General features: G+C 52.4%; 1 protein-coding gene across 11 annotated transcripts in view; it reads left to right on the top strand.

Moving 5' to 3' along the window:
- RGS3 (regulator of G protein signaling 3) overlaps positions 1-22,125 on the top strand; it is a 135,400-nt gene that overhangs the window by 97,856 nt on the left and 15,419 nt on the right. The window contains exon 1 of one of the 11 annotated variants that reach the window (XM_033237730.1): positions 4,488-5,110. The exons of 5 other annotated variants lie outside the window; for them this stretch is intronic. In XM_033237730.1, the coding sequence (XP_033093621.1) occupies positions 5,057-5,110 (54 nt within the window). In that variant the 5' untranslated portion in view covers positions 4,488-5,056. Of the gene's footprint in view, positions 1-4,487; positions 5,111-5,194; positions 5,478-20,367; positions 20,698-20,755; positions 21,551-21,640; positions 21,925-22,125 lie in introns of those variants that run through there. 5 more of the 11 variants (XM_033237736.1, XM_033237733.1, XM_033237734.1 and 2 more) reach the window with 5 other exon arrangements.

Here is a 22,125-nt window from a genome sequence, read left to right as displayed (position 1 = left end):
CTTACCCTGGGTTCTGCAGGCCACAAGCCACAGAATTCCCTGTGAACCTGAACCTAAGGATACCTGCTCTGTCTTACCCCACCCCACCACTTGTGGCAGGTGCCCCAGAACAAGGCCCGTGCCACCAGGAAGAGCAAGACCTACACCAAGCAAGCAGTAGGAGATTGTGTCCCTTGCCCGGGTGCTAGGGTCCTAGAGTCCAAAACATGGCAAGGCAGCCCCCGCCTGCAGCATCAGTGGCTTCATCTGCCATGACCCCCTCCAAGTTCCATCCCATGGGTGGGCTGCTCCGGCCAGCTCTGTATCCTTAGTTCCTAGTACTGGCTCCAGCACAGAGCAGGGATTCAGTGGTTATTGAAATAACTAATTAACATTGCTTGGCCGATTCTGCAGTGGGAGGGCCTTTTTGCATAGAGTCTCTAGACCCCCAAACCAGGGCTGTGAACCCCAGGGAGTAAAAGCTCAGAACTTTCTAAGTGAGTTAGCAGATTCAAAGCTTGGACTGCGGTGGCCATATACAGACACTTCCAGAGAGTTTCAAAGAGCAGCCTGGGGTTGTCACTTTCTTCTGTAGTGAGTTGGGACAGTGGCAGGGCTCTACAGAAGTTGAAGCCAGTGTGTACCCAGCACAGTCTTGGGGTGTCTGGGGGTGATGAAAGCTAAGCAGCTTAGTAGGGGCAAGGGGCTAGTCTTACTCTGAAGTGCTCTGGAATTCCTGGGACCACACCTTTCCCTGGCTTCTCTCTCTCTCTCTTTCTTTTTTTCTTTTTGAAATGGAGTCTCGCTCTGTTGCCCAGGCTGGAGTGCAGTGATGTGATCTCGGCTCACTGCAACCTTCACCTCCCAGATTCAAGCAATTCTTGCGCCTCAGCCTCCCAAGTAGCTGGGATTACAGGCGCATGCCACCATGCCCAGCTACTTTTTTGTATTTTTAGTAGAGATGAGATTTCACCATGTTGACCAGGTTGGTCTCAAACTCCTGACCTCAAGTTATCCGCCTGCCTCCACCTCCCAAAGTACTGGGATTACAGATGTGAGCCACTGCGCCCGGCCCCTTCCCTTCCCTTTCCTTCCCTTCCCTTCTCTTCCCTTCTTTTCTTTTTCTTTGTCTTTTTCTTTTCTTTTCTTTTCTTTTCTTTTCTTTTTTCTCTCTCCCTCTCTCTCTCTCCCTCTCACAGGGTCTTGCTCTGTCACCCAGGTGGGAATGCAGTGGCACAATTATTATGGCTCACTGCAGCCTCAACCTCAACCTCCTGGACTCAAGCATCCTCCCACTTCAGCCTCTTGAGTAGCTGGGATCACAGGCACACACCACCATGCCCAGCTAATTTTTATTTTTTTTAATTAATTTTTTTTTTTTTTTTTTTTTTTTTAGAGATGGAGTCTTCCTATGTTGCCCAGGCTGGTCTCAACCTCCTGGGCTCAAATGATCCTCCCACCTCAGCCTCCCAAAGTGCTGAATTACATGCTCATGATGGGGTCTTGGGAGCATAAACCCACAAGGTGCACTGGTCTTCACGCAGTGGAAGCAGTAAAGGAAGACAGTGGAAACCTCGCTGTGGTGTGGACTGTAGGGGAACAGCCTGTGTCTGGCATCTGGCTGCATCCCAGGCTATTGCTGCATCTCTGTCTAAAGACTTGGGCTCTGCTTGAGGGTACTGTATTCCAAAAATAGGAGGTGGGTCCCTGCTGAACCTCCCTGGTCCTAGCCCTGGGAGCTGCTGCCAACCTGTGTGAACAGTGGGGAGTTTGTTCTCCACCACATCCCTAGGGCCCAGCACAGTGCCTGACCTGTGTGGTCGGGCTGTACAGTTCTCTGTGTAACTGATGGGCTCATCTGTTCCATGGACTGCCCTGGGCCATGGTACAGGACACAGTGGAAAGTGAACTGGGCTTCATCTGTAGCCCTGCACTTACTAGCGTTTGACCTTAGGCAGGTTTCATAGTCTCTCTATGCCTCTGCTTACACATCCATAAAATAGGGATATTAGAAATCATATCTGAGGCCGGGTGCGTGGCTCTTGCCTGTAATCCCAGCACTTTGGGAAGCTGAGATAGGCATATTGCTTGAGGCCTGCAGGAGTTCAAGATCAGCCTGGCCAACATGGCAAAAATGCAAAAAATCAGCTGGGTGTGGTGGCGCATGCCTGTAGTCCCAGCTACTTGGGAGGCTGTGGCACGAGAATTGCTTGAACCCAGGAGGCGGAGGTTGCAGTGAGCCGAGATCGTGCCGCTGCACACCAGCCTGGGTGACAGAGCAAGACTCTGTCTCAAAAAAAAAAAAAAAGAAATCATGTCTGATAGAGTTATGAGGATTTAATCAATCAGTCAATCAGTATTCAGAAAGTACTTAGAGCAGTGCTATCATGTGTCAAATAAGTGTTTGTTATGTGAAATATGTGGATCAGTGATTGAGGCCCAGGTCCTGAGTGCTGACCCCTGGGCCTGTGGGCCGCCTAGATCTTACCACTCTCTAGATCCCAATTTATCCTGTACTGAACAGCACAATCATTTATGTACCTCTGAGAAGCATTGGGATGTGGTGAAAGGAGCACTGGACTGGGAGTTAGCAATCTCAGCCCTGCCACTCAGTTACTGTGTTTCCTTGGGAAAGCTACTTTCCCTCTCTGGGCCTCAGTTTCACTGGCTGTAAATGGGAAACAACAGTGAAAGATCTCTGAGGGCCCTCTGGCTTAGATAGCCTGGCTGCCAGTGACTCCCCTATCCTGCCCTAGGCTATACACTGGGAGACCCCCCAGCCCTGCTGATTTGTGTCTGGAGCTATGGGAGGCAGAGGGCAGTGGCTGCCACAGGGCTCCTCCAGTCATGGGATGCTCTCCTATCCGGGCCTGGCAGGCTCTGGGCCTTGGGGCACTGAGCTGCTCTACCCTTTCCTCACCATGCTATGGTCCAGAGCATTGACGAATGTATTCTGGACTCGTTCTGGAACTGGCGCACTGGGTTGGCAGAACTGCTTTGCCCATCACAGCATAGGGTGTAATTTTGGAGTCATTAGTCCCACTCCATGGCTAATGTCTGCTTCTCTCACTGGACTGTCAGCTTTGTGAATGCAAGGCCCAGCCTATCAGTTCTCCACCGCATCCCTGGGGCCCAGCACAGTGCCTGGCACACAGTCTATGCTCTGTAACTGTTTGTTGATTGAAAGAAGGTGACAACTCAGCTGAAGCTCGAGGGCACCTGTGACATGAAGGAATCCTACATTCAGGCTCCCCACCTTAAGAAAATCTTATCCCATGCACTGGAAATTCCATCCTGGAAACCAGCCAGCCTCATTGGTGATTGGTCAGCTCCATTGGAATTGGCCATCTCTTGAGACTCACCTCCTTAGCTTCCCAGGCCAAGTGTGAATCCTGCTTTTCAGGAGCCAGCCGGATGACAGCCTTCCAATCTAGAAGATTCCTGGGCCCTGCAAGGACTGCCTTGGTTCTGCCCCCAGAGACAAGATGAAACACAGGTTGGAGTTTGTGAGTGACCAACTCAGAGGAGGGCTGTTCTGAGTCGACCTGATAAAGAATGTTTTCTTGTAGCAGTGTTCATGTGTATGCTTGTGTATGTGAGAGAGTCAGGAACAGAGAGTCAGAGATAGACAGGGGCAGGGATACAGGCAGAAACATCCCGAGACCCTGGAGGGGGTCTCTACCATAGGGAGAGAAAGAGACAGAGAGACTGTGCTTCAGCCTAGGTGGCCAAGATGGGCGGGCTGGGCACGGGAAAATAGAGGCTCCTTCTGTCCATTTTCTCTGTGCCATCATCCCAGGATGCCTGCTGCTCTGGTGGGAGCCAGTCAGAAGTTGGGCATTCCCAACTTGGGTCTCAGGGACAGCCCAGGGTGCATTTGTTGACATTGTGACAAGCTGCAGCACCAGAGAACAGCTCTGTGCTGGCACAGCAGCGTCTTGCAGTTGTCGGGCTGTATGGTGGTTAAGAGCGGGCAAGGTGATTGGAGCGAGTAGTTTTCAGTCCTGGCTATATAGCCAACTGGCTAAGTGACTGTGGGCAACTTCCTTTGCCATTCTGTACCTCGGACTCTTCATCTGTAACTGGGATAATCATAGTCCTCCTCACAAGCTGCTGGTGAGGATTCAGTGAATTAATGCAGGCAGAGCTCTGGAAACAGGGCCTGGCACAGAGTTCATGGTCAAGAAAGGGTAGCCAAGAGCCAGCTCAGAGAATCCTCTATTCATCCCACAGGTGGGCGGGTCAAGGTTAGCAGCCCCATTTTACAGATGAAGAAACTGAGGCTCAAAGAGGGGCAGGAATTTGTTCAGTGACACCCAATCAACTAGTGCTGGAGCTGGAACTGGAGCTGGGGACCCTCTCCTCCCAGTCCAGGGCTTGTTCCACTGCCCCCGCAGTTCCTCCTTAGGGATGTCTCTGTCATTCACTAATTGTAATGGACTGTTACAGTCCAAATTGCCCTCCCAGCTGTCTGTCTCCGGGAGAGGAAGCCCCAGGTTCTCTTTCCACATAGGATTCCCCAGAGTTTTGCATTCAAAGATTCAGCTGTGTGCTGGGAAGGGACTGAAGCTGCCACCCGCCCCCCACCCTGGGGGCGGTCACATTCTGGAAGTCAGCGTGTGCTGGCTGCAGGACCCTGGGTTCAGTTGTAGCCTCCCATTGGGACAGGAACGGTGTCGGGGTGGGGGTGTGACAAGGAAGCCTCGGTGATGATTGGCTTGGTCTTGTAGGGAGCGGCTGCTGGCAGGCTGGCTGGAGGCGGCTTTGCTCTGCCCCAGCCTGGGAGCCCTCAGGATGTGTGTGGGGTGGAGCCTGCTAGGGATCCCAGTGCCACGGGGTGCCGTTGTGAGGGATGGATGCCTCTCCCCCTGGAGCAGCACTTTGGGGCTAGCTTGGGCCCTGGGGACAAGCCACAGGGGACCCACAGCCCATGCGTGTGAGCATGTAACCCGGGAGCCAGCTGAGCCCCTCGCAGGGTGGGCAGAAGGACGGGCTGGCCCAGGACTCTCTTCTTTGAGACATCCCGGACTCCATCTCGGATGAAAGTGCTTTGAGAAACCACAGAGTTTTCTGTTTAATGGAAGAAAGAAATCCAGCCTCTCTCCAGAGTGGCGGTGGCCGGCTGGACAGGGTGTGTGTTTGGGAAAGACGCTGGAGGAGGAGGAAGAGGAGGAGGACAAGTAGGAGGAGGAAGAGGAGGAGGGATGGGTGATGCAAGGGTTTTTAAAGCGCTACCTAGATGTGGGAGGTGGAACCCGGTCATTTGGTTCTGCTTTTCCTAGCAGGTATCGCTCCCCTGGGGAACTTGGGTAAGTCCATAAATAGCCCTGCTGACACAAAGGAGCTCTGTCTGGGGAAGGCGGCCGCTTGACACGGCCGCCAGGAGCTGCCACAGCCACGGCCGCCCGCCTGCGGGAGGAGCCGGGTGGAGACCCGGGCGGGCGAGCTGGCAGGAGCAGCAGCCAGGAGTCGCCTGGGTTCCTGCTGGAGTGTGCTGGGTAGGTGCCTTGGTGACAGGGCTGTGTATGTGGTGGGCGGGAGTCCAAGCCACCCTATGCCCCTGTTTCTATTGTTTCTTCCCCAGGGCAGCCATTGATAGGCATGTTGCAACCAAACCATTTATGCTCTGTTCTGAGATAGCTCTGTGTGTGTGTGTGTGTGTGTGTGTGTCTGTCTGTCTGTCTGTCTGTCCAGCTGTCTCAGGGGCTGGGAGCCCTGCAGGTTTGGGGGGATGCTTCCTCTGTTGGCTGCTCCCCACTTCTAGGCTGGCCAGCCAGCTTTTCTTTCTGGGAGAAACAAGAAATGTTTGGTGGCCAAGAAGTCGGGACACTGCATGGGAGGGGAGTGCTCAGTCAGCAGGGTTGGCTATTGTGTCAGGGGTGCTGGCCGCACACCAGGCACCAGGGATGGAAGCTCGTGTCTAGCTTCACTGGCGGGGGAAGAGGTGGTCTCTGGAACTAGTCTCAGTGGGTAGCCTTTGGTCCCAGAGACGGCCTCTGCTGAAATGTCCACTGGAAGCACAAGCAAAGTGCTCTGCCTCCGAGCTCCAACCCCATGGGAGAGGGCCTGCACCTGCTTCCTTGGCTCCAGCTGAGACCCATCAGGCAGGGGGTGGTGGTAGAGACAGGCTCACACCACAGAGTTGGCCACTGTGAGCAGGCAGAAGCGAATTATTTTCCCAGCCTGGAGGGTCCACATCTCTATTCTTGTTCCGGGGTGTCCAGGAAGAACCCTTGAACCCTAGGACTCAGGGCAGGAGGATAAACCTGGACCCAGAAAGGGAGGAGCCTAGTCCAAGTTTGAGCAGCAGGTCTCTGGCTGAGCAGGGACCAGGATGGAGGACTTCTGCCTCCTAAAACAGCAAGAACAGGATATGTGGGAAACCATTTCCCTGACCTGTGCTAAGTATTATAACTCAACTTCAAATCTGACCCTCCTGGCCTGAGAAGCTTGGTACACCAGGCCCCGCAGCGATGCTTGAAAACTTTCCACATCCTGCTGCCCTCAGGCCTTCTGGCTGGGTGGCTATCTGGCTCCCTCTCCCAGTGCTAGAGTGGGTACATCTCCTCGAGGGAAGGAGCTGCAGAGGCTGCCCTGCTGGTGCCTGCGGGATCCCAGCCAGGGCACTGCAGGCATAGTCAAAGTTTCCACCAAGGCCCCTTGAGTCCTCTGCGCCCAGCCAAGGGGCACCTCCCCTTTTCCCCAGCCCTAACACGTGGTGTGGCTTAGCCTAGGGCAGGCCCTTCTGGGAGCCGAGTTCCACAACAGGGCTCATTGCAAGCCCAGGCTGGCTTCTGAGAAGCAGGCACATGGTGAAGATGAGGCAGTTGAGGCAAGTGACCACTCCTCGTGAGAGGTCTCCAGGGCTTTGAGCCAGAAATTGTTGATGGGGCTTCTGATGATAAATATGTAGTATCAGTGAAATCTGCACTTCCAGGCTTTCTTGCCTTTGCACATGCTATTCCAGCTACCTGGAAACCCCTCCCCTCCTATTCCCTTCTCTCCCCTCCTGTCCCCTCTGCTCCCCTCCCCTCCCCTCTCCATGTCTTATTCTATCCAAACTTCCACAACTAGAGCAAATACTCCAGCCAGAATGAGTCTGTCCATTGGTGGTGGCACCCATGAATATTGCTTTGTGTCCTATTTATGCAGAATCTGGGCCTTATTCATCCCTTAGTTGCAAGGACCTGGCCAGGGGCCTGGGGCATGGTTGGAGAGGGGCTTTGCATTGTCCTGGCTAGGGCAGGTTTTCTTTGAGGACAAACACTGACGTGCAAGTCAGCTGTGTCTGCCCATCTCCTACCTCTGTGCCTGGCATAGAGGGCCTGTCAGGGAGCCCCTTTAGGAGAGGCCTAGGTTCTGAATGTCAAAGTTGTGTCCATAGGGCCAAGGGATGTGGGCTGGGTTTGATAGGAGGTGAGGCGGGGAGAATTTTGGCTTCATCTTGGCAGAGACCATAGGGAGAATCCACTCAGGGGTCATGTTGGGCTAGGTGGTATCCACAACATAGCCTGGGCCATGAAGAGTGGAGGGGTATCCCTGGCTGGTTGAAATGCAGTGCTCAAGATCCTTTGAACAGACTACAGGGGGTTGGAGCTCAGCTCCCTGGACTCTCTTGGGATGGTGCCAACCATAGTAGGTCTGGGGGGATTGATCCTCAAGTCAGTGGTCTGTGTGGCTCCCTCGGAACAGGCACAGCTGAGGAGAGAGTGCCTAGCTCCAGCTGGGTCCCTGGGGGCCAACAGCTGCTTGCCATTTGGCCTCTTAAGGCCCTGGAGATGGCAGTCTCCTTGCCTTCTATTAGGTTGGTGTAAAAGCAACTGCGGTTTTTGCCATTAAGAGTAATGTAAAACCACAATTACTTTTGCACCAACCTAATAGATAGCTAGATAGAGAACTGAGGCAGGAGAGGAAGGACTTGCCTAAGGTGACGTGCGACTCAGCAGGAAAGCAGAGACAAGAGCTCAGGTTCCCCAGCCCAGGCCTCTCTGTACTGCACCAACTGGATGTCTGAGTATCCAGGTTTCATCTTGGGGCTCTCTCTTTTTCTGGACTCACCAGTTACATGTCGCTTTTGGACCTTTGGGCTTATGACTAGAGCCCTGCTATCCTCTGGGAAAAGCAGCATGTGCAATAGACAAAGCCCTTGGTCGGTGGGCTGGAGACTGCAGCACCTTCTAGTCCCTCTTACTGATGATCTCAGGCAAATATGTCTTGTTTCTCACCTCAGTTTCTCCTTTGTAGCAACTAGGGACTGGACCACGTATTGCCAGGTGCCTTCCAAATATCCAGTTCTCTGATTCTCTGTAGGCCATTTCCTCTTCCTGGCTTCCAAGAGTCAATGGTCAGGGCCAGGGCTTGGTGCAGCAGGGAAGCAGCCCCCAGCCTGTTCCCCAGGTGCCTCTGGGCAGGAGGCTTCTCATGCAAGCTGTAGCCCAAGCCGAAGCTGGGAGGTTTGTTGTTGTTTGTGGAGCCAGATGGTTTCTAAGATGTCATTGCTTAGGGGAAACCATCATTCCTCCCAGGAATAAACAAGGCTGCTTATGGCTCAGCCCCCTAAGCCCGGAGAAGCTGGAGCCACTCACAGCAGACCAGCCAGGCTCAGCCCCATGGAGTGCTGCCTGCCCCTACACAACCAGCTGTACCCTGGCTTCCAGGATTGGAGTGGGGATGGGGGCAGGATGGTGGGAGGGGTGTTAGAGCCGTAAGCCTCTTGGGAAATCAGAGCTTCCAGGCACAGACGAGAGGGAAGAGGGTCCCAGGATACCCTCTTCCTTCTGGCAGTGGGCCTGAGTCATCACTTGAGATGTGTGGATAGCTGTCAGGTATGCCCGGTGCTCCAGATGGCCCAGGGCTTCTCCCCTCTCCCTGCCCTCCATGGGCCAGCCCGCTTGCACCTGGCACCATGGCTCAGGCTGCTGCTGGAGAACTGTCAGCGGCTCCCAACTTAGAAAGGGGGGTGTGCAGGAAGTTACTTGGAACTGGGCATGCTTTTCACTACATAACCAGGGCTCTCTGTGGTGTCCTCAGTTACCTCTTACTGAGGTTAGCTTTGGGCAAATAGCAGAGCTCGGGGACTTGGGGAAGGGTGGCAGAGGGTAAGGGAACAAGGGGAGAGACAGAGAAAGGTCTTGGTAGTGCCTCTGGGGACCAAATGACTGGCAGGAACCTTGACAGCAAGCTGGAGGCAGCCAGGAGAAGGACCGTGGAATGGGAGGTGGCATGGCTGTGCCACTCCTCAAGTCAAGAGTTGTAAGTAATGTCCAGCCAGAACATGAAATCTTCACTTCTGAGACCTCACTTCCTGCAGTTAGTTCCCAGTTGATTCAAACAGCAGCAGCTCTGTACTGTACTCTCTGCCTCTCTCCCTTCCTTGTCTTCCCTCCTTCCTCCTTCCTTCCTTCCTTCCTTCCTTCCTTCCTTCCTTCCTTCCTTCCTTCCATGTGTGTTAAGCACCTACTGTGTGCCATGTACTTGCAAATTACTGGAGGCATCGATCTAAAAGTTCCAATCTTTAATCTAGTGCCAGGATGGTCAGGTAATGGACATTAACAACACAGCTTTAATGGAGAGGCACGGGGTGGTGGTGCGGAGCTGTGGGACCTGCCAGGGAAGCACCCAGTTCAGACTGGGAGCCTCAGCAAATCTTCCTACAAGAGGTGAAGCTGAAGGTGATTGTACAGATGCTTGCCCTTTGAAGAGCAGGTCTCCATTCCAGTCTATCCACCCCTCTGAGATGTAGACGTGATTCCCTCCATGGAAATTGTTTTTGTGAGTCCAGCCTCATGCTTCTCCTTGTCTAGGGAGGTTGTATAGGAATAGGGGCTCTGGACTTGAGGGAAGGCTCTCTCCTACCTTACAGTCATGTGCTCTTGGACAAGAATGGAGTTTCTCCTGCCTTCATGTCCTCGAGCAGTGGTCTAGCCTCCTCGGGTTAAATGAGATGATAGCTGTAAAGCACTTAGACATGTTTCATGTGACTGGACTCTGTGTCCTGCCAGCAGTGGGAGTGCCACTAGCACCTATCTCATGGGTGGCTGTAATTAAATGCAGAGATGTACATGAGGCGCTTGGCATGAGCAGGCATTCAGGAGGCAGCACGGCAGCGTTTTGCTGGAGGGAAGCAGTTGGAATGTGCAATCAGAGATGTGTACAAAGCAAGGAACTCACTGAGGAGCAGTGAGCCTCAGCCCAGGGAGCAGAGGAGGAGACACTGGGATGAGGGGTTTTATTTGTTTTTAAAATAAACCTTTTAAATCGAAGTATAGCATACTTCCAGAAAAATCAGAAGAATACAGCCAATGAATTTTCACAAAGCATAGACCCCATCCAGGTCAAGAAATAGAACATTCTGGTACCCTAGGAATCCCCACAAATAACCCTCTTTTAGTTTCTGTGACCTCAAAGGTAAACCCTGTCCTGACTTCCTTTTTTTTTTTTTCGAGGCAGAGTCTCGCTCTGTTGCCCAGGCTAGGGTGCAGTGCACTGCAACCTCCATCTCCCAGGTTCAAATAATTCTCCTGCCTCAGCCTCCCCAGTAGCTGGGATTACCAGCGCGTGCCACCATGCCCAGCTAATTTTTGTATTTTTAGTAGAGACGGGGTTTCACCATGTTGGCCAGGCTGGTCTCGAACTCCTGACCTCAGGTGATCCGCCCTTCTCGGCCTCCCAAAATGCTGGGATTACAGGCATGAGTCACTGTACCTGGCCCTTGTCCTGACTTCTCTCATTGATGAATGGAGCCTATCCTTTGTGTAAATGGAATCATTGAGTACATATTATTTCATGCTGACTTCTTTTGATCAGCATTTTGATGGCAAGATTCATCAGTAATATTGTATCAAGTTTTATTTTGTTTATTCTTGTTGCTCTGTGGTATTTCCTTGTATATACCACCACAGTTTATCTAATCTGCTGTTGATGAACATTTGTGTTGTTTACAGTTTGAGACTATAATGAATGGTGCTACTATGAATATTCTCATACATATCTTTTGATGTACTATGGATGCTTCTGTTGGGTAAATACCTAAGTTTTGCAATTGCTGAGTTATAGAGTTGTACAGAGTTAGCTTTAGTAAATACCATGATATTATTTTCCAAAGTGTGACGGGAATACACTCACTTCAAGCTGTACATGAAAGAGCCTGTTATTCCATGTCTGTACCAACATTATTGGTATTAGATATTGTGATATCTAATTGTAGCTTTAATTTGAATTTCCTTGATGTCTGGTGAGGTTGAGTCCCTTTTTCATGTGTTGACTAGCCATTTGGATGACCTCTTTTGAAAAGTGCCTGTTCAAGTCTTTCCCCCATTTTCCTATTGGATTTTTTTTTTCTGATTAATTTGTAGGAGCTTAAACAATATTGTAGATATGTGTTTATTGTTGGATATGCACATTCCAAGTATCTCTTCCCACTCTGGGATTTGCCTTCTCCCCTTTTCCCTCTCTCTTTTTTTTTTTTTTTTTTTGAGACGGAGTCTCACTCTGTCGCCCAAGCTGGAGTGCAGTGGCCGGATCTCAGCTCACTGCAAGCTCCGCCTCCCGGGTTCACGCCATTCTCCTGCCTCAGCCTCCCGAGTAGCTGGGACTACAGGCGCCCGCCACCTCGCCCGGCTAGTTTTTTGTATTTTTTTAGTAGAGACGGGGTTTCACCGTGTTAGCCAGGATGGTCTCGATCTCCTGACCTCGTGATCCGCCCGTCTCGGCCTCCCAAAGTGCTGGGATTACAGGCTTGAGCCACCGCGCCCGGTCATGCCTTTTCCCTCTCTTAAGGGTATATTTGAAGAACAGAAGTTCTTAATTTTAACACAGTCCAATTTGTTAATCTTTTTTCTTTTATGGAGAGTGTTTGTTGAGTCCTGTTTCTTTGCTTATTACAAGGTTATGGACGTATTCTCTTATGTATTCTTTTAGATGTTTTATGTTTCATATTTAGATCTAAAATCCACTTGAAATAGATTTTTGTCCACTATATGAAGTACAGGTCAAGACTCATTTTCTTTGGATAAATATTCAATGCATTCAAAATCTATCCTGTCTCACTATAGGGCAATGCCACCTTTGTCAGAAATTGAGGGGCAATACATGTGTGGGTCACTTGAATTTTGAAGGATGAGTAGAGCTTCGGCAGGTGGACGGGGGAGGGGAAGTTGCTCTAGGCAGGACGTATGGTGTGAGCATAAGTTTAGAGGAGCCTGAGGGTAGAGTGTATCAGACTGGCTGGAGGGAAAGGAGGAGAAACAGTATGGTGGAGAGGTTGGCGGGGGCAGAACACACAGGGTTAGAGGATGGGACTTTATCCTAGAGGGATGGAGGCATTTTGAACAGGAGAACAAGGTAGGCAAGTTGGTGCAGGGCCGAGGGAGATAAGATAAAGTCTTATGACAGAGGGAGGCGAGAGGGTGGGTTTGGAGAAGATAGTAAATTCAGCCAAACCTAACTCTGACATCACCCCCAAGCAGAGATAGGGTGCGCCTGCCTCAGAAGGCAGCAGTGAGGCCAAGGGTACCAGAGGCTTGGGAGGGTGACCTTCAGCCACAGGGTTGTGGCTTAGTCTCATGTCCACATGTCCATTCCAGTGTCCTCGAGTGAAAAAGCCTCTTTTTTCTGGGTGGACCCCCCCCCCCAACCCAGTGCCCCCAGAGCTGCAGGCCCTGAAGGAGGAGGGCAGTGGGGCAGACTGGGGCAGACAGAAAAGGAAGGGAGCATATCTGGAAAGGGGGACCTTTCTGTTCCTCCTGCCCTTGATGCCCCCACAAGGAGACCTGGCTATGCCTTGGGCCCTGAACTCTGATCTTTCTAGGCTAGCTGAGATGCAGAGCTGGACAGACATGTTGGGGAGAGCAAGACCCAGTGAGGGGAGTGATTTGGCCCAGGCCATGCAGTGAGCCAGTCCGACCCAACCTAGGGGCAGGCTGAGCACAGACTCATATGCCTTCTCAGCTTCCAAGTTTCCTCCCCTGAAACCTGCAACTAATAGGACTCCTGTTCTAGGCTGCTGTAAGGGTCAGAATATGCCAAGTGCCCTGTCCCGGAATTGGATGCAGGAGAGGGAGCTGATGATGTCAATGATCATGATGAGAGTAACAATTATGATTATAGAAATTGCAGGTGCTTATTGAGCACTTACTAGGTGCCAGGCCCTATGCTAAGCCCTCCCCACAGAGCTGTGATGTAGATACTCAATATTCACATTGCCATTTTACAGATGAGGAAACCTGAATAGGTTAAGCAGCCTGTGCAGTGCATTGACCTATGAGGTGGCAGAGCCAGGGTTTGAAGCTAGATTTGCTGGTCTTCAAGCCCCAGTTCTTCATCAGCAATAGGCTTCCTTCCTTCCACCTCTGGCTCTCAGTTGTCCCTATTCTCAGAGCTGTTGCTTGGAGTTAAAATCTTAGTTTTTGGGTTGGTCCCTGGTGCCCACTCATGAGAGAGTCAAGCTGTGGAGAGGAAGGCAAGGAGCAGAGGCACACCACCATGGGCTACTGTGTGTCAGGCAATGCCTCCGTATGCCCCATAGCAGCCCTGTGAGGAAGCAGCATACTGGCTGTGAGGGAGGTGGCATATGGGTAGGAAGTGGGATTCACCCCCAGGCCCTCCTGCTTCCAAATGCTGACCTCATGACTGCAGCGCTATTTGTGTCCTTTCCTGAGGTCGTCCTGGCATGGCAGAGCTTCTTTGATTAACCTAGCATAAAACATCACAGAGAAGCCACACGCTTCTAGCTCTCCCCACCTGGAAGGGGCCCCTGGGAGGGAGAGGATTTGGGAGGGTCACCAGGTGTACAGAATTCTGCACTGCCCCTCCCAATACCAGGTGTCATTTTCCTGCCCCTCAATATCCAACCATGTGGAGTCCGAGCAGGGCCCCTGTGTCTGGTATTGCTCACCACTGCCTAGCACAGAGCCTGGCCCAGGTTTGTCCTCAGGAAGCATCCTTTGAAGGAAGGGAAGGAGGAAGTGAAGAGAGCAGGAAAGGAGATCACAGAGGAGTAGAAAGAGCAGGGCTTTGGAGTCAGGCAGACAGTGGTTTCGATTCTGACTCTTCCACTGACTTGCTTTTTGATCTTGTGTAAGTTACTTAACATCTCTAAGTCCTAGTTTTCTTATTAAAAATGATACTGATCTCACAGGATTGTTGGAAGTAGAGCCTAAAGTATAAGCAACCGTCACAGTGTGCGGCGTGCAGTAGATGCTCAGTTAATGATCTGTCTCTCTCTCCTCTTTGTCATCATTATCTGTTTCAAACACCTCTAGCTTTACCTTCCCTACCTCTGCAGCACTAAGTAAAACTGCTTTCAGGGTAACGTCGGAATTCCTTAATATATCCATGCTCCTGCCCCATCCAACCACCTCCACTTCCTTGAATGTTCCCTGCTGGCTCTGGCTCAGCCTGGAATATCCTGTCCCATCTTTTCCCCCATTACCTCCTCCCAGAGCCATCCTAGGTGTCCCTGCTGCCTCTACTTCCACAGCCTCCTAGGGTGGTAGCAGGTGGGTGAGAGATTGATGTGGCACCTCCAAGGCAGGGAACATGGCTTGCTGCTGTTTGGCAGCGATAGCCAGCACAGGCCCTGGCACATGGCTGCAGCTCTGTCGGTATTTGCTGAGTAAGTCTTGAGGGAAATGGTGTGAATAAGCCAGACATGATTCTGATGAGCCAAACAGGACCTGCCCAGGGCCATGACAGCAGGGCAGGCTGGGTCTTGGCAGGGCAGCAGAGAGCCTTCTAGCCAGGGCATCCGAGGCAGATTGAACCAGTGCTCACAGGGATGGGCAGGAAGTGGACTTGAGGGATAGAGAGCTTAGGGAAATGAGATGGCCCCAGCATACATGCACACGGAGCAGGCAGAAAAGCAGAGTGCTGGGTGGGAAGGGGAGTGAGGATGGATCCCACAGGCGAACCGATTCCTTAGCAGAGCCCCAGGGGTCCCGGAGTTCCCCTTCTTACAAGGTGTCAGTCACTACTAGCTCAGGAAGAGACTGGGAACTCCCCTGCTCTCAACTCTCAACTCCCTGCGTTTCAGAGAAGAGAGTTGGAGGTGTCGAAGGGGTGTTTGGGGTGGTGGGTGGGGACAGAGACTACGAGTCCACCCCACGTTGAAGCAGTGGTGTCAGAAACAGAGGCGAGAGGAGAAGGGGCCTGGTGGGGGTGTGACAGGGCAGCACCATGCTGAAACCCAGACCCCAGGAGCCACCTCGCCGCCCAGGGAGAAGCTGGGCATCCAGGCAGGTGGTGGTGGGTCTCCAGCAGGCTGCAAATGGCAGGTCCTTCTGGCTTGGTCAGGCGATAGCCAAGAGTAGGGAGGGTTTCTGAGGGGCCCTCCTATCTCCTGTTTCCTCAGGGATTCCCTTTCCATGAGTGTTGGCTTTGTCCTGAGAGTCCCTGTGCGGGGGTGAGCTAAACTTCTGTTCCTCAGTATTGCTTTCTGTATAGTGGGTGCGCTCCTTACTGTGGTGTGCCGCCCTCCTGAACCTCACAGAATTCGTCTGTGGTCTCCTTTGCCCCTCTCTCCTCCTGCAGTTGGGCCTCTGTTTGGGGATCATGAATGGGTAGCTGCCTCCAGGGAACTTGCCAGCCCCCAATCCTGCTCCAAGGTCATGCCTCTTCTGCACGGGCTCCTCATTATAGAGAGGGTTTTATGTGTTGAAACTGGTCCTGGGCAAGGTTCTGGGCTGGATTTTAGTGCTGATTCTGTTGTATGACCTTGGCCTTATCACTTCCCTTCTCTGGGCCTCACATAACAGACAGTCACCTTGCCTGTTACCTGACGCCACTCTCCGGAATTGTCTTGGGAGTCAGAAAAAAGTAAAAAGGCCTGGGCCTTACTCGTAGGGAATGTGATGCAGCAGGTCTTAGATTGGGTCCAGACAGGCATTTGTAAGATGCTCCTCAGCATTTTAAAAAAACGAGTGTGTATTTTATATAAGCTCCTGGGTGCTGCTGCTGCTGACTCTTGGGCTGCACTTTGAGGCTAAGAGTCTAGATGGTCCTGTGAGGTTCACTGGATTGTTCTTTCTTTCTTTTTTTTCTTTTTTTTTTTTTTTGAGACAGAGCGAGAGTCTTGCTCTGTCACCAGGCTGGAGTACAGTGGCGTGATCTTGGCTCACTGCATCCTCCCCCTCCCGGGTTCAAGCCATTCTCCTCCCTCAGCCTCCTGAGTAGCTGGGATTACAGGCACCTACCACCACGTCCAGCTAATTTTTGTATTTTTAGTGGAGACAGGGTTTCACCATGTTGGCCAGGATGATCTCGATCTCCTGACCTCATGATCCGCCCTCCTTGGCCTCCTGAAGTGTTGGGATTACAGGCGTGAGCCACCGCGCCCGGCGATTGTTCTTTCGTTCATTTATTCATTCATCAAACACTTCAGGTGGGGAGTGGTCAGACGTGAGGCTAGAGGGAGACAGAGCCCAGGGTCTTCCAGGGCTACAGAATTTGGACTTTATCTGAGAGGTATTGGGGAGCCAGCCACAGCAACGTTTTAAGCAGAGGAGTGACAAGTTGAGGTTTGCATGTAGACAGCTCCCCTGACATAGCACAGAGAATGGCCAGCAGGGTCTGCACTGCCACTGTGAGCCCCGCATCATCCTGATGGGAGATGACGGTGGTCTGGAGGGAAGTGGTGGCAGTGGACATGGAGAGAGTAGCAACACTCTTTTTTAAAAAGATGAATCAACTTTTTAATTTTTTATTTTTTGAGACAGTCTCACTGTATTGCCCAGTCTGGAGTGCAGTGGCATGATCTCGGCTCACTACAACCTCTGCTTCCTGGGTTCAAGGGATTCTCCTGCCTCAGCCTCCTGAGTAGCTGGGATTACAGGTGCACACCATGTCGCCTGGCTAATTTTTGTATTTTTATTAGAGACGGGGTTTCACCATATTGGCCAGGCTGGTCTCGAACTCCTGACCTCAGGTGATCTACCCACCTCGACCTCCCAAAGTGCTGGGATTACAGGCTTGAGCCACCGTGCCTGGCCTCAACTTTTATTTTTTAGAGTAGCTTTAGAAATTAGCACAAAGTACAGAGAGTTCCCATATACTCTGTCCTCCTTATTGCCAACCTCCCTAGTGGAAAGATCCTTGAAGTTGTATAAGTGATGATCAGGATTTGAGGACTGACCATGGGGGTGGTCGTGGAGGAAAAGGAGGAGAAAATGCTGGCCAGTTCCCTGGTTTGGGCAACTGGTGGTGGCTTCATTGATACAGGGGTCATGAGAGGAGGGATGATGAACTTGTGGGGAGATCACACATTCAGTGTAAGGCTTGTTGAGTTGGGGGCACTGATGAGATATGCAGAAGGAGGCCTCCATCCCTGTTCCTGGGCTGCAGCCACATGGCTGTCCTCTGTCTCAGCAGCATGCTAAGGCTCTTCCTGGCCTGGGGCCTTGGCCTGTGCTGCTTCCTCCTCTAGTGAGCCCCACCCTGCCCCTTGAGCAGATTTCAGTCTCCAGCCGTTCCACAGGGCGGCCTTCCCAACACTCCCCTGGACTCCCTCACAGCACCCGAGGGTTTTCCTTCACACCGCAGATCTTGGTTTCTGTTTATCCTGTGTTTACAGCAGTGATGACTTGGTCAATATCCCTCCTTCCTCTCTAGTTTGTAGGCTCCCCAAGGACAGGAATCGTGTCTTTCTTATTCCTTCCTTTATGCACAGAGCCTAGAACAGTGTCTGGATGCAGAACTATTCCATGAGGATTTGGTGAATGCCTGTGGCATCTCAACTCAGGAGAGGGGTCTGGGCTGGCAGTGTGGACTGCGAGTCATCAGTAGCCAGATGGTACAGATAGTGATTGTGGCCTGGGGAGTGGATGGGTTCCCAAGGGAGTAGACAGGACTGTGATGACAGGGGCCCTGCAGCAGGTCCTGAGGGACAGGCAGACAGGCCCATGAGAGGATGGAGAAGGGGTCAGTGGAAATTCAGGGAGGGAGATGTTAAAACCACGCCGTGCTGGGGTGACCATAGCTATTGTTTATTGGGTGCTCATGTGTGCCCTCATGGTGCTGAGCTCTGGATACTCGTTAGCTCATTTATTCCTCTCAACATTGTGAGGAGGTTCTAGAAATCCTGTGTTCTAGAATTCCTATGTTATGGCTAAGGAAACTGAGGCACAGAAAGGTTAAGCCCAAGGTCACCCAGCAAGTAAGTGTGAAGTTAGTATCTGGAGCTCCCCCTAATGTAAGCACCGCCTCCATCCTCCTGAATTTTGCCAAACCTGCTGTGTTGGAGAGAGTGGAGGTAGAGGGGACAGGAGAATGGCCTGGAGGGTCTCTGAGCTGGTGATGGAGGAAGCACTGGGTGTGCCAGACTCTGGGTGGTCAAGAGGCCAGACCTGGAGGAGCTGGGCTGACGCTGAGCCGGGAGAGCTAAGTGTTAGCTGAGCTGTCAAGGTTCCTGGAAGCTAGCATTGAGTCAGGGACCTGAAGCTAGGGAACCAGAGCATGCCACGCTTGAAGGAACAGCCCATCTTGAAAGCCTGGAGGTCCAACGTGGGGCAGGAATTCTAACAGCCTCTCCCTTTCTCAAAGGACTTTACAGTTCACAGAGTGCCTTCCTGCCCTTTCTCAGACTTGGTCCCCTTAGTCTCTGGCATAGGAAGCTGCAGGCATCCTCACCCTCTTTCATGGCAGAGAAAACCAAGCTTGGAGTGGGGTAGCTTGGGGTCACACAGCTAGCAAATGATGGAGTGAGGATTCCAGTCCAGGTCTTCTGGCTGCATGTCCAGTGCTCTGTTGGTAAAATCCTGGCTGTTAAGGGCCACCCTGAGACAGAGGCAAACCCCAGTTTACACCCCCCAGTGCAGGAAGTGGTTTTCGAGGGTAGATGCAGAGCCTGGCATCCATGGTGGCTGTGATGAATCATCAGAGTGAGAGCTGCAGGTTGTCCCTGGGTCAGCAGACTTGGCTGCTCAGTGAGTAGCTGTGTGATGTTGGACAAGTCACTTCCAGCAGCCCACCACTACCCCCAACCCAACAGCCGGTGGGCGTCTGGGGCCCAGGAGCCAAAGCTGGTATGAGTGTGAACTCTGGGTGTTATAGCTGCCATCCCTCCTTAGCCTGTTCCGAGCTCTGGATTGGATTTGGGAGAGGATTTGATTAGGTCCTAAATAGTGGCTCCATTTAGAGGGCCTGGTTCATTTCCTGTGTGCTTACAGCAGATGAGACACGGGCAGAATTAACCTGGTCTAGTCAAGCCAAAGAAGTGATGGATGGGAAAGACACAGACCTGCACCTCAGAAGGGCGGGGCAGTGGCTTCCAGCACTCTGGACCCAAGGCCCTGGGTGAGCAGGCTGGTCTCCCTGGCACCCTGGCTGGATTCTTATTACTCTAGCTGGTTGTAACAGCTGCCTCACAGGGTCCCCAGCTGCCTGTACTTCCTCTATCAGAGCAATCCCCATGCTCCTTGAGACTAGTTACCTAACCTCTGTTTTTTCTGCTTAAGTGAAGGCAGAGATTGTGTCTGACTTGTTCCCTGCCATCCCCCCAGTACCTACCTAAGTGCTTGGAGAATGAATGAATGAATGCATGAATGTGTGCATGCCCCAGTCCTCCCTGCCACCCACAAATCCTGCCCACATTCCCCAGAGCAGCTTTGACACAGCACAGCTCTGCCTGTGGCATTTCGTTGCTCACAGGGCAATCCCATGCCTACCATGTGTTCTGCAACCTCCCCCTCATCTTTGCCTCCCCTCCTGTCCTAATTTTCTCCTACACTTGCCACCCCCGCCCCTGGGTTTCTCGGGTGTCCTGTAATTGCTCCGGAGCTCCCGTCAAACCACTTCCCACCCCAGCTCTCCCAAGAACACAGGCCGTACCAAACCTGCACGCAGTCCCTGTTCATACAGGCCTGCCTGCGAGCACAGAAAACCATGAGCCCTGGGCCCTGTTCACCAGCATCTGCTGGTGTGGGATGCACCCAGTGAGGGGCCTCAGGCAGCACTCCAGGCTGTTCCTCCTCCCTCTACAGCCCCCTGAGGGCCCCCAAACACTTGTGTGTAAGGCTGCAAGGAAACAGGGAGAGACACTGGGCAGGAGATGTGAATTCTAATCCTGAATCAGCCTCTCATTCTTAGGTAATTCCCATACCCTCTGGGACCGCAGGTTTCTTATCTCTAAAATAAGACCATTGATAGCTCCCATTGTGTCAAAAGCTTTTCCAGGGCCAGGCACTGTGAGGAGACTCAAATAGTCCTGTGAGTCCAGTGTGATATCACTAGGCTCAATTCCAGATGAGGAAACAGAGGCTCTGAGGCGTTGAAAGGCTTGGCCGGAGTTGCACAGCTAAAAAGTGGCCCCATTGGGATCAAAATCAGCCTGGCTCAGGTATCTGAGCACATAACCACTGGGCCCTCTGTGAACCCTTCCGTCTTGGTTAGTTTCTCAGCTGATCCCTCTGGGTAGGGGCCCTCTGGGGACGGCACCCCTGCCTGAGCGGCACTTCCCCTCCTGGCTTTGTTTGGTTTGGCCTCGATTTAGAACAGGGTTGGCAGAGGCAGGCTGACTTGCATTTCTGGTTTTGGGTTTGTTGCTGCACTTTCCCCAAGGGGTAGGCGGGCTCTGACTGTCATCACCGCTGGGACAGGCCTGGGCCCCACCCTCACCACCCAGGAAAGGGGAAATGCAGCCTGCTCCCCACTCAGTGCCACTCTGTGCCAGGCCCTGAGGGCACCCGGCTGCTGCTTCCTTCCGCCTTTCCCCAAGGACTATCAGAGGCAGGTGGCTGGGCCGGGGGGTGGGTCGGGGGGAGGTCTGGCCATGTGCTAGGGTGATAGGACTGAGGGGCCCCAGGGAGCTGGCTGCAGGGCAGTTTGTTCCTCCTGATGGAGAATGCTCCCTGGTGGGTGGGGAGATGGGCTGGGGACTGGGTTGTTCATGGGGACAGAGATCAGAAGTGGGCTTGAGAAGAACAGGGCCAGAAGGCCTAGGCTCTGGCCCCAGCCTAGCCCCTGACTTGTGCAGGGTGGCTTTGGGCAAGTCACTAAGTCACTGTCCAGACTGGGCCCTCAGCCTTCCTGTCTACCCAGTGGAGGGTCTTTCTGTCCACCTGGGAACAGCCTGATGGGACTGAAGCACAACCCTTAGTTTCCAGATGAGAATTCTGAACTGGAGGCCCTGACATTACAATTGCCAACACTGACTCTGGTGTTTGACAGAGTTTGGGGTACGTGGGAAACATGTGCCACTGGTTAAGGTCCTTAACTTCAGAATTTCCCTCTAGATCAATGCTTTTTAAATCACTACCTCCAACACCACCATCTCCTGTAGGAGCTTTCCGCCTTTTCCAGCATACGCTCCTGATCTGTTACTCAGGCACGCTGGTTATCCCATTTCATAGATGGACACCTTGAGGCCTGAAGGTTGGTGACTGGCTCTACCTGACATGCCTGTGTGATTCTAGGTTGCCCTTTGCTCCTCTGGGCCTCAGCCTTTCTGTCTATGCAGTGGGGATTTCGGATCGCTCTTGATCCAGAGTCTGAGACTATAAGGTCTGAGAGGGCCCTTGTGTGGAGTTACCTCTGAGCTGCAGGCAGGATTTCCAGGGCAAGAAGGCCACAGCATCAGCAGGTACCTGTCTTTGGCCTGTGAGCCACAGCCTAAGGCATGCCCTTCCTGACCTTAGCCAGATCATACTAGAGTCCTCCGAGGCCTCCCCTCCCTTGTCCAGCCACCGTCTCTGCTCTACAGGGCTCCACTTTCACTTTCATGCTCCCAGGCTGTGGCTCTTACCCATGCCGCGCTTTCACATCCGCTCACATCTGTGCTCCCAGATGCCAACGTGACCCCTGACACGTGTGTGCAGCAGCCTGCAGCTGCTCCAAGCCATGGCTGATCACTGACTCCCAGCTGTGGGGCTTCACCATTACAGACCCCCGGGGCTTCAAAGACTTCTCAGCTTCGAGCATGGCCTTTTGGGTATCAGGGCAGCTGTATAATAGTGGGTAAGTCACTGGCCTTTGGACTCAGTTTTGTCATCCATCAAATGGACATTAATGATTTCTACAATGAGAGCTCTTAATCCACGTTCTGGGGGTACTTACCTCTGAAGTTTTCTGCCAGTGTGCACATGTGCCCGCATGTGCACACATTCCCAAGCATCTGTTCAGTTCCTGAGTATGGGTGGGGTATTTCTCTTTCATTTG

This window comes from Trachypithecus francoisi, unplaced genomic scaffold (assembly GCF_009764315.1).
Source record: "Trachypithecus francoisi isolate TF-2019V2 unplaced genomic scaffold, Tfra_2.0 Lachesis_group16, whole genome shotgun sequence".
NCBI lineage: Eukaryota > Metazoa > Chordata > Mammalia > Primates > Cercopithecidae > Trachypithecus > Trachypithecus francoisi.
This window is presented reverse-complemented; position numbering and strand designations above follow the sequence as displayed.